We start from the raw sequence: 12,783 nt of genomic DNA, 5'->3' as shown, positions 1-12,783 counted from the left end.
GAAGAAAGTTTAGGGATCTGCCCTTGTACATTGTACGTGCTATTTCCCTAAAATGTTCATTTCACATATTATGGAAATTGAGTCAAGGTTACTAACGTTTTCTCTTCTGGTTTGAAGTCAGTTGTTGAGTTAATCATATCTAAGATTGGCAGGTTAATGCCAATGCTATTGAAAAAAAATTTTTCGTGTATTTTGGGGAAGAAAAACTCTTGCAGATGCAATCATAATATACATCAGAGTTCTAGAGTAGTTGCAATGAATAACAGGCCCAATTCATCAAGATCTGGGGCTGCTAATCTTTCTTCTGTCTCTGCAAGGTATGCTGTGAGACACACCCTGCTTTGGAGCTTTCACTGAGACCCTTCTGAGCAATACTTAGAGCAAAGTTGTTAATCAGGGTAATCTGCATACTTTAGTGAAATAGCAAATCCTTGTTATGCCAGTGCTCATGTATCCCATTTTCCAAATAGAAATTCTGGGATATACAGAGACATGGTATGTTACTGTCAAAATAATCTATTTTTCCTTCCCTGTTCCCAGCCTCCTTTTTATGTCTTGGTTTAGTCTATTTTTAAAATATGAGAACCAGGCATTTTTGTTCCCAGTGTGTTTTTTTAAAGGGCAAATAAAGAATTTAAATCCATGTTCTGCCATGATGGCTGAAATCTGTGGGGTTTGTAGTTCTTATCTTCCTAACATACGCTCTGTTTCCATAGAGACTCTATAAATAGAATACACTTTAAATCATGATTGCTCAAAGCAGCAATTCAATACAGTCTTTTTAAATAATATTTTTCCCAGGTAAGAATTCCTAGGCTACCTTGTAACTTAATTTGGATTGGCTACAAGGGAAAGCTGAACTTGTTTGCCCTTTTGCAACGCAATTTGAATGGCTGTTCCAGTTTATTTTTTCTAGCTTTTAATGAGAGGATGGAAGAAGTGAATAAGGATTACCAGTGGAACTTGAGTGACTTGAGGCTAGTTCATGCAAAATAACTGCTGCAGAGTAAGTGTTCTTTACTTTCAGTTAAACCCTAGGATGCTGATGTGAGGCTTTATGAACCTGAGGTAAATTTGACAGTTACCACCAGAGGAATGCATGTTTATGTCCCTACACTGACATTTTAATGCAGTGTTTCTCAAACTGTGGAGCAGACTCTCAGTTGGAAGGGGCATAGAGCCTACTGATGGAGCACAAATGGGCAGAACTCTGAGGCAGGTGGGACCTATTTCATCAGTAGTCAAGATACAATGACTCTCACTGATCCTTTTTTAAAAATGTGGAAGCAATTGCATCTCTATGCTCTGTTCCAAAGTGCTGTCCACTATGGAAAGATGCTCTGGAGGTACTCAGGAGGACCACAGAAAGCTCACTTGGACTGGCTACAGACAAGGAGAGGGCTTCCAGTTCTGTTCTACCAAAGGCCAGAAGCTGATTGAAGGGTCAAATAGTCCTGCTAAAGGTATTTGTGTCTTCAGGCTTTGCTTCCCGAGAAAACAGTAGGTTAAAGGGACCATGTTTGTTTCCAGAAGCATGCTTTCTGGCAACTCCAGAATGCTCCCTGTTGTCCCTGAGCTTGGTGGAATATGAAGTGTCAACTATCTGTCTGCCCTAATATTTATACCCCACCTTTCCCTTGTGACTCAAGGCAACTTACAATTCTAAATTAAAACCCTGCATAATACAATTCAGACCAGTTACCATCCCCCCCCAGTATATGCAGCTAAACCCATTAAAGTCTCCAGCAAATAACAGAGCCTTTCAGCATGTCCTAAAAAAAAAAGATATCTAAGAACGGTGCTCTCCTCACCTTCTCAGATACCCTGTTCTACAGAGTCGGAGCCACTATTGAAAAGGCTCTGTTAGATGTGAAGTGGTCAACCTTAAGCAGGCAGCCAGCCAGCCAAAAGGCGACTTTTGGTATTTGGTGCATGGGGACAATTACTTGGATTGGTGATAGTTCCAAGAACTTGGAAGGACCTTGCTGTGAACAAAGGCTGGAAGTACCTCAACTTTTGAAACTCCTCGTCCTGTTCTCTGTGCAGAGTGGCTGCCTTCTGAGGTGGCTCCAGGCCTTTATATCTGTGATTGGGTGTGAGGGGAAAGAGTCTTGAGTTCTGACCTGTGACACCTCGCCCAATCATTCCAAAGTAGGAATAGTTTCTGTTTTGTTTTAATTATGTTTCCCTTTTGGGTTTTGGTGGTGACTGGCAGAGATGTTCTATTCTGCTTCAGAGGATTAATTTGGATGAATGTCTCAACACTCAGTTCCTTGTACACAGAAGCAGGCTGCATGTACACATTGTGTATAAAGAACTCTGAATACTCACCTGTAGAATAGGTTGTTGATGCTGAGCTGGGAGGTCGAGAGTAGGTTTCAAAGGTGGCCTGAGCTCAAAACGTTTGAGGGAAAAAAAACTATTTTAATAGAAGATCAACACCTTGACCAACATTCTGTAAATATTTATTGATCCATGTTTTATGTACAGTTAGGGGTGTCAGCCTCCAGGTGGGGCCTGGGGATCTCCTGGAATTACAGCTGATCTCCAGACTACAGAGATCATGGATGCTTTGGATGGTAGACTCCATGGCACTGTATCCTACTGGGGTCTCTTTCCTCCCCAGGCTTTACCCCCCCAACCTCCCAGAGTTTCTGAACCTGGATCTGGCAACCCCATCCCATCCCTCGATGATAGTCTGGAGGGACCTGGCAAACCTATGTGCTGTAGCAAGATAGTCCGTGTCACTGTTTACTGAATGTGACTAATCATCATGAACTCTTATTTTCCATTATGTCTGATGTGAGAGTTCAAAATCGTAGTGTAGAACTTTGAGACCCCTTTACTCTCAAAAGATGGCCCAGTTAAGAGTAAACTGCAGCACTCAGGATATCCTGAGTCTTCTCATGGGGATAAATTCTTGCAGTCCAAATTTATAGATACCCTTAGGACTATGTGGTAAAGCTAAAGTAGGATCATATGCCTTGTAAGCAAAGCAGAAACAGCCTGCTCTTGCCTGTCTAGAAGAAGAAGATGACTACAGATTTATACCCCACCCTTCTCTCTGAATCAGAGACTCAGAGTGGCTTACAATCTCCTATATCTTCTCCCCCCACAACAGACACCCTGTGAGGTGGGTGGGGCTGAGAGGACTCTCACAGCAGCTGCCCTTTCAAGGACAACTCCTGTGGTAGCTATGGCTGACTCAAGGCCATTCCAGCAGATGCAAGAGGAGGAATGGGGAATCAAACCTAGTTCTCCCAGATAAGAGTCCACACACTTAACCACTACACCAAACTGGCTCTCCTATGAGGATACTCCTTTGTTACTGTTACTCCAGGCTGTTGTAAAGTAGCCTTTGGATGCTATTGAGCAACAGTAGGGTGTCCCAATACCCATGTGCAACATTTATGTACACTGGTGGAGGTATGTTGACCAATAGCTTCTGCTGCACTGAATCTTTAGTGTTAAGTTCTGGGGCAGCAAGGAACCTTGAATCTGTATTTTTGCTAGAGATGGGGGTTTTTTTTAGCTTTCTGCTCACAATTATAATATGTATGCCTATTGAGTTAAAGCTGCTACAAACAGCTTTACTTTGCGTTATGTTGCATGATTTGTCCCACTTCACTTTTGCACTTCCATAGTTTTCCCTGTCTGAATAACAGTACACATCCTGTACCTTTCTTCCTGACTCTCTGCTGTGTATGTCAGTCTCTGTCTGTTCCATCTCCTGCTTTCTGCCATAGTTTGAACATATGAAGCTGCCTTATACTGAAACAGACCTTTGGTCCATCAAAGTCAGTCTTGTCTACTCAGACTGGCAGCGGCTCTCCAGGGTCTCAAGCTGAGGTTTTTCACACCTATTTGCTTGAACCCTTTTTTGGAGATGCCAGGGATTGAACCTGGGACCTTCTGCTTCCCAAGCAGATGCTCTACCACTGAGCCACCGTCCCTCCCCAAAGGGTTTCTGACCCTTTGGTATAGGGTTGCCAGGTCTGTGTTGCAAAATACCTGGAGACTTTGGGAGTGGATCCAGGAAAGGGTGGGATTTGGGAAGGGTAGGGGCCTCAGCATGGTACAGTGCCATAGAGTCCAGCCTTCAAAGTAGCTATTTTCTCCAGGAGAGCTGACCTCTGCCAGCTGGAGGTCAGTTGTAAAAGCGGGAGATCTCCAGGCCCCACCTGGAGGCTGGCAGCCCTACCTTGGAACTTGCCCTTCTTTTCTGTTCCTATGATTGTTTTCACCCTGTTTACCTAGACTGAATTCTTAGTTTGTTGAACTATGTTTGCCTGTTTGACCTTGGCCTAGTTATGAGAAGATTTATGCCTTTATGGGGCATACCTGATATTTGATTCTGCATGGAAGCACTGGAAGTCCAGTCAGGATGACTATTTTTGTACTAGCAGTGGAACATTTAAGTTTGTTCTTTTAAACTGATCTCCGGTGCAGATTCATTAAATTAATTGGAACTAATTAGAACAGACTGCTAATGCAGAATTCTTGTCGATGGGCTGCTTAGGCCAGATTTTCCTAAATGCTCTGCAAACAATAGGTCCTGTTGTGTCACCAGTGGCAGATTTTCAGAAGAGCTCAGCATTGCTTGGCATTAAGAACATCATATAATCAGGCTCAATATGATTTATCAATTAATGAAACTGCTATACAGTTCTTATCTTTCTACAGAAAAGAAACAATACATGAAGAAATGTATCTCCAAGAAACTTGTCCACTTTGGAAAAACTGAATGTGTAGAATTTCTTCGTAGTTTCTCAAATGATCTGATCCAAATGCCTATCATATATTTTATAAAATTAGCAAAATTCTTTCTTGTGCATATTATGTATTTATTGGTGTTATTTATAATCTGCCTTTCTCACATGGACTCAAGGCAGATTACACATAGTGAGTCAGTACAATCAGCAAAACGGGATATTTGGTAAATAATCTCAGTATCTTCTGGACTGCCTCCTTTGTTACTGTTATGGTATGTCCCCTCTGATATGTCCCGCAAAGAGCATTACACTCTGCTGAAAACAATCTGCTAATGGTCTCTGGCCCCAGGGCCGGTGTGTGGGAGTAGGCGGCTGCTAGGGCGTCATCTGGCCAATGGGCAGCACGAGGCATCCCCTCTCCTTGTGCTTGCTGCCTTCCTGGCTTTGCCGAGGCTTGGGAAGCCTCAGTGAAGTTGGGGAGGGGTGTGGCAGCGAGCACGCTCAGAGCCTGGCTCTGAGCATGCACGCTACCTTTCTGACTTTGCTGAGGCTTCCCGAGGCTTGAGAAGCATTGGCGAAATTGGGCGTGGCAGCGAACGTGCTCAGAGTCCAGCTTTGAGTGCACCTGCTGCTTTCCTGACTTTGCCAAGGCTTCCGGAGGGTTGGGAAGTCTTGGCGAAGTCAGGGGGTGATGTTATCGGAGTACATGCACAAAGCACTTGGGGTGGGGGTGCGGGGTTCAGCCTGGGGTGCAAGAACCCTAGTGCCGGGCCTGCCTGGCCTTAAAGGCATCTGACTGTCCTCAACCAGAGCCAGGGCTGAGACCTGATGGAACTTTCTGCCACATGACACAAGGGCCCTGCGGGACTTAATGCAATTCTGCAGAGCTTGCAAGGCAGAGATGTTCCACCAGGCTTTTGGGTGAGGACAACAACTGGTTTCGTCTGGCACCCCACCACCCTTTCTCTTTTCCAACTTTTCCACCATCTCCTCCTTCCCCTGCCCGCGAGGCAACACAGTCCGGAACTGCTTCAGGATAATTTTATGCGCCATCTGGAGATTGTTTTATAAATGTAACCAGTATTTTAAAGCTTAATTTATACTATAATTTTAATACTGTTATGAATGCTGTTTCTTACTTTATCATTGTTCATTGCCCAGAGAACTCTGTGAACTCAGGGATTGGGTGATCCCATAAATTGAAAGTATAAATAAATAAAATAATGCATTAGGATATTAGAAGACTAGTACCTCCAAAAAGAACAGAAGTATAGCATAAGTATTCACATGACACATTAAGTGCTACAGAAATTACATAATAGGATCCTACTTACAATATGCTGTAAACAATCATTTATACAAATAAGTCTGTGAACACATTTTGTACTGTGCAGCCTTATTAACTGTGCAGAAAAGTCCTCTTGAACAGTTCAGTTTTGCATAGTTTGTGGAAAGTCAGAAGAGTGGGAGCTTTCCTGACCTCTTTGGGCAGGCTGTTCCTGGGGGCCACAGTGGAGAAAGAATGTGTACAGACAGTTGTGGATTTTGCCCATTTCCAGGCTAGCACCTGCAGGAGCCCCTGCTGACATAAGTGGAGTTGTCCTGGCAGCACATAGAGAGATGGGTTGTCCTATAAATAAGAAGGGCTTTGTATGTGATAGCCCATACTTTAAATTGAGCTCAGTTAACAAATGGGCAACCATTGGAGGATTGCAGAATAGGAGTATTATGCTTGCTTTATCTGGCTCCCATGAATAGTTGAGCTGCAGTATTTTGGACCAGTTGGAGTTTCCAAATTGTTCTGATTTTAATGTTTTCAATTGGAATGGTCTTTAATCTTGCAGTAGATGATCCTTGATTAAAAACATTTACTTCTGATCCAGTTTTCTTATTTAGCTAGTCTTTCCCCATATTTATAACAAATCAATGAACAGCTGTAACCTGGGTGCACACCATATTGTAGAATGCAAACAGGGGATTCTGAGAATGAAGGCTGAAATAACATCTAACCCAAAGCTGGATCCTCAATATTCCTGTCTCTCAAAAATCCATATACATATATTTTTTTCAAATGTACCACAAACAAGTGATTTACACTGCTTTGCTTAGATGGGAGATGGTTTGGAAGAAAATTCATTCTTGTGGATTGGTGACAATTTGATATGATAACTGATATGATACAGCCACTACAGAGTGAGTTTTCTGATGGATATGTCAAGATCAACTTTCTATCTCTGTCTCAATGCTAATTTCCTAAAGGAGGAGACTGTGAGACCTGATTTCACTTTGCCAGAACCTTCAAATTGTTACTCCTCCCCCTTGCCCCATTTCTAAATCACCCTGTGGTGATGTTACTTGGCCAGTCATCAGCTTGAACTGTTCTTGTGACTTTACCATGTGTTGAGGATGAAGCAAGAGCTGCTTGGTGAATCTTCCATGAAGAACATTTGTTTAGGCTGTAAGGAGAGCTGGAAAACATTTATCCTTCCCAGGGGCCAGCATAAAATTCTAGGTGTTTGGGTGATGACCATTCCATCCAGCTAGCATTTGGACTCTAGTTCTGGCAGTCCTAAAGAATTTGGGTTATGAAAGTTATAGCCTACCCCATTAGGCCATAACTAAGGCTTTAAATCTCTAAAGCCCCTAAAGGCTCTGAAGGAAGGGAAATCTCCTACTTTCCCACTAAACCATTTTAAACAATGTATTCTGTGAAGTAAGCCCTGGCTTGCTTCTTTACTTATGCACGGGATTTGGTTACATTTCCCCTAGCCTGTTGTATAAGCTGCATCCTGGGTAGGTTTTCCTTCAGCATCGGTAACCTTAGCTCACATTGTGGTTTGGCAGAAGCAGCACAGCACACTGCATTTCTCAAGACTTTTTTCACTGCCTGGTTTTGGCGAAAGACTCTTCTGCTTGTGCCTGCATGAAACTGGTTAAAAAGAGGGATTCAGGGTTCAGAGGGTAAAAGAGGCAGAGTGGCGGGAATGAATATTTGTGTGGCTATTTATAGTTGCCAGGTTCAATTGAAAGAGAGTGTTTCCTTTTTAAGTATATTTAAAAGATTAGGAAGATGGTACTTGTTTTGAGAAATGCTGTTGCAAATTGAGAGCAATTATTAGCAAAAACTGACTAGAAACAAACCATGGTATAGCTGCCATATTAGTTACAATGAAGGACATTGATCCTGTCAGTTGCAGCAATCTCCTTTGAGATGTCCAGCCATAGCATTTAAATTACATACAGAATGAATAATGCATAGGAAGAACAAATAACCCTTATACTTGAACATCCTTGCTGCCTCACAAGAAATGTATCTCAACTGGTGACAGACTGCATTCCCACAATTGTTCCTGCGATACTATAGTTTAGCGCCAGTGTGGTGTACCAGGGTCTAGGACACCAAGATTTGAATCCCCTTCTGCCATGGAAATATGTTGAGTGACCTTGGACCAGTCACACATTCCTCAGCTTAAGCTACTTCATAGGGTAGTTGTGAGTATTAAATGCAGAGGGAGAGAATGATGCAAGCCACTTTGGGCCCCCATTGTGGAGAAAGATGGGGTATAAAGGAGGTAAATAAATAATAAATTCAGCCTTGTGGACATAAAAAGCTTCATCTTAACCCTTTACTATCTTTCCATAGTAACTCTGATGCTAATTCTACCACTGGCAAGCAGGGATGTCCATTCATTCCCAAACAAATGAATATCCTTATCCCACCCTCAAAAGAAGTCAGATGAAATTGATTCATCAGGACAGTGAAAAGAAGGGGAAAGGCATCAAAGTAAAGATTTATTCATCTCTCTTCTCCTATTCCCTTCTTGTAATCTCCTCCAAGGGGAACAAAGAAGAATGTACTAAAAACAAACAAGTCTAAAAACAAATATGAAAGATGAAGAAAATGAAATGAAATTTTTCACTCCCAGAATTGACATGCTAGCCTATTAGTGCCTCTTGGAAGGACAAGCAGTGCTATAGTAAATTAACAGAGTAATGCTGATGAATGGTAGGTATTTCTGCAGAAAGGGCATCACTTGCAGTAAGAACTGTCAGCTCCCTTTGGTTCATGGTCTTTACATAGAACATTCTGTGCCCCAGATTGTAGTCTGTGAATGGGACCATGATTCTAAAAAGCTACTACACCAGCTGGCAGCAACAAAATTTGGCTGTAGTATTATGACATTATTATGAGCTACTTTCCCCTATCTGTGTTATTTTAGATAAACCATATGCAGTCCAGTCTATAACAGCTGTTTCCCATATTTTTGTCTGTTTTCTCCACACAGAAGATACAACAGCTGTCTGAGGGATCTATGTTTGGCCATGGCCTCAAGCATCTTTTCCATAGCCGCAGACGGTCCCGAGAACGGGAGCACCAGAACTCCCAGGAGTCATCACAGCAGCAGCACCATGTCATGTCTGATCATGACTCTCCTGATGAGAAAGAACGCTCTCCTGAGATGCACCGAGTCTCCTATGCCATGTCTCTCCATGATCTCCCAGCCCGACCCACTGCCTTCAACAGGGTATTACAGCAGATCCGCTCTCGTCCTTCCATCAAGAGGGGGACCAGCTTGCACAGCGGCAGTCGCCGAGCCAAGAGTAGCTCCCTGGAACCCCAGAAAGGCAGCCCTCATCTTGTCCGCAAGGCTCCCCAGGACAGCAGCCTCACAGCAATACTTCATCAACACCAAGGGCGACCAAGATCTTCATCTACCACAGACACTGCTCTCCTTATGGCTGAGGGAGGGACTGTTTACCTCCTTGCAGAAGAGTCAGAATGTCTCACTGATAAGGTAAGACTGAACAGAGCTCAGTTAAAGTCTGGAAATATGAAGCTTCCTGCACCAGGGAAACCACTTTGCATCACAAAATTCTATATCATTATTATCCTCATCTTTGATAAGGAGCTCCATCATCAGTCTTTGTATAGAGATGCAAGGAAAACTAGGCAAGATTGCATGGCTGAATCTTTACTGATTGATTTTATTATAATTAGTATCTTTAAGAAGCACCTTCTTGCTGAAGACAGAAGCAGCTTCTTCTCAGGTGGAATTTCTATTATGAGGTCATGTGGAGTTGCCAACCTACAGGTAGGGTTTGGAGATCTTCCAGAATTACAACTGATCTCCAGACTACAGGGATCCATTTACATTGAGAAAATGGCCTCTTTGGAGGGTGGTCTCTAAGGCATTGTGCTCTGCTGAGGCCCCTCCTCTTCCCAAACCCTCCGAATCTGCAGGAATTTCCTAAACTGGGGCTGCAATCACACACACTAAATAATGCACTCAGTCCTGTTTCAATGCACTTTGCAGCTGAATTTTGCTAGTTCACATGGTAAAATCCAGTTGGAAAGTGGATTGAAAATGTATTATTATTTGTATGTGTGTGTGTGTGATCGCAGCCTGGAGTTGACAACCCTGGTCATGGCTCAGCCAGCCATCATTGACCAAAAGTTCTGAAAAGTGATCTTCCTAAATAATGACCTAGAACTGTCTTCAAAATATCTACAGATATGATAAATCAATCTTAATAGATTGGTGAAATATCTATTATTCCCTTTAAAAAGATGTTGTAGGGGTTGTTGGGTTCTAGAGCTGTCAGTTCGGTAAAGGGTTTATCGAATATGTACCGAATAGAATCCTTTTCAGTAAATATGCGGAAATAGGTATTCCGTATAGGCACCTGAGCCTATTTTGTATTTCCAAATACCTGATTTCCAAATAATTATGGTATTATTCTGAAATATTTGGTAAAGCTATTGCTTACATAGAAAGCAATGGGGAAAGGCAATCTGCGATTGCCTTTCCTGCCTTTCCCTGCCTCTGGCTGGGGTGAGGGAGGAGGCCTCTGACCAATCAGAGCTATGCATTTTTGCAGATTGCAATGGGTTCCTGAATGCAGAATATATTCAGAATTCTGTTTAGAATATGTAGTAGTCCAGTATGGGATACTTTATGGAAACAGCTCTGTTAATACACCCTGTATGGTCTTCCTGTGTATTGGTCCCTTCCATACAGCTGTATGGCTGTAGTGTACTTCATCACGTTTCATGTTTATATTTTCCTCAGTTAAGCTTAAGTCTTGCCTTAAAATTATCAAAGACACGAATCTATGAAGAAAGCTATGAAGAAAGGTTAAAGAGATTAGAGTTTTTAGTTTGGAGAAATGACGACTAAGGGGTGACATGATAGAAGTTTACAAAATTATGTGTGGGACAGAGAAGGTAAAGAAAGACTTTTCTCTCATTCTCCCAATAAAAGAACTCTTGGGCACTCAATGAAATTAATGAGCAATAGGCTTAGAACAGATAAAAGGAAGTACTTTCTTCACCCAAAGAGTAATTAACACATGGAATTTACTGCTGCAGGAAGCTGGCTACAAGCATAGACAGCTTCAAGAGGGGACTGGATAAATGTATGGAGCAGAAGTCCATCAGTGGCTATTAGTGGTAAATTATAGATGGAAACTGGGTTCAGGTAGCTGGCTCAAGGTTGATTAAGCCTTCCATACTTTCGAGGTCGGTAAAATGAGTACCCAGCTTGCTGGGAGAAAGTGTAGATGACTGGGGAAGGCAATGGCAAACCACCCCGTAAAAAAATCTGCCGTGAAAATGTCATGATAGGACGTCACCCCAGAGTTGGAAACGACTGATGTTTGCACAGGGACTACCTTTACTTTTTAAAAAATATATAGATGGAACACAGTGATTATCTATATACTTGGTGCTTGGGGGGCAACAATGAGAGGACTTCTGGAGTTCTGGCCCCACTGGTAGCAGACCTCCTGGTAGCACCTGGGCTTTGGCCACTGTGTGACAGAGTGTTGGACTGGATGGGCCATTGGCCTGATCCAAAATGGCTTCTTTTAAGTTCTTATGAGGAGGACAAATGTGAGTTCTTTCTCATCCTAACTTGATTGCTGTACCTCAGATTCAAGTTGCTGTGGTTCAAACTGAATTTTTCCTTCTTAATCATTTTTAAAAAAAATCTCTTTTTTGACACACATATGCAGCTGCTGTTTCAGAGAGAAGAACCACATGGAAGTAGAGAGTCCATTTGATAATGTGAGAGTCCATTATGTGTTGTGAGCCGCCCTGAGCCTGCTTCGGCGGGGAGGGCGGGATATAAATAAAAAGTATTATTATTATAATTTGGCACTTTCTACTGAAAACTCCCTTGGCAGTTTTTATTCTCACTGGGGGAAACTGGTTTACCTGCATTTTTTTCTTTAACAGTACAAAGCATTATAGGGTAGCTTTTTCAAAGGCATGAGTAAAAAGGGTTAATTCCCCCATGCTGTTCTTCTAAAAAAAAACAAAAGCCTTCCTCCAAAATCTGCATTTAGAAAAACAAAAAAACCCTGCCTTAAAAAAAGATGTTTTCATCTTTTATTTGATGATAAACCTTTATCTCATCCTGTTGCTGATGAAGGAAACACATGAGTGAGTGCTTCCACAAGAAAAATATTCCTTGCACACAAAAAATAGGCTCATCTTGTGGGGGGAATTTTTTGTATGAACAGTTAGGCACATGAGCCCCCGTCCCATACATTAAATAGCATTGTACAGCCCACCAGTCATAGCTTTACCATGGCAGTTAGAACTAGGCTTAAATTCCTTCTGGGTAATATGTTGCTCAGGAAGTTTTTTGTGTATTGTATACTGCACTCTCTCACTGCACATTGTGGCAATAGTATTAATACCAGGCAGTGGGCATCCATTTAATCCATGAAGGTGAATCTTCTTGGCTGTAAAGGCAGTATCATGTGCTTTGCATTGTTTCGTACTTGCTATTTGTTATCTGCTTGTTTTGCCATAGAATTGTTCAATGACCTAGTTAATTAACTTACAGAACTCTATCCCATGTTCCCATATGTTTTTTGAAATCTTTGTGAATGTGAAAAGGCCATGTTCTTAGAACTATGATACCAGAAAACGGTTTGTGTTCACGTATTTGTGATAGCTTCAGCGGATTTATATTTTTTAAAAAAGGTTTTCTGGCTAGCTTCATAAGCTGGGCTGCATTTAGAGCACCATTCTGATGTCTCAGTACTCTGGTGTAAAGTAACA

General features: G+C 42.2%; 1 protein-coding gene across 1 annotated transcript in view; it reads left to right on the top strand.

Moving 5' to 3' along the window:
- The window catches only part of TMCC2 (transmembrane and coiled-coil domain family 2), a 150,993-nt gene that overhangs the window by 30,908 nt on the left and 107,302 nt on the right, over positions 1 to 12,783 (top strand). Inside the window, exon 3 of the mRNA XM_060231324.1 lies at positions 8,999 to 9,508. Within this exon, the coding sequence (XP_060087307.1) occupies positions 8,999 to 9,508 (510 nt within the window). The remainder of the gene's footprint in view (positions 1 to 8,998; positions 9,509 to 12,783) is intronic.

This window comes from Heteronotia binoei, chromosome 2, assembly GCF_032191835.1.
Source record: "Heteronotia binoei isolate CCM8104 ecotype False Entrance Well chromosome 2, APGP_CSIRO_Hbin_v1, whole genome shotgun sequence".
NCBI classification, from domain to species: domain Eukaryota; kingdom Metazoa; phylum Chordata; class Lepidosauria; order Squamata; family Gekkonidae; genus Heteronotia; species Heteronotia binoei.
Note: the sequence above shows the minus strand (reverse complement) of the source record. Positions and strands in the feature narration are given on the sequence as shown.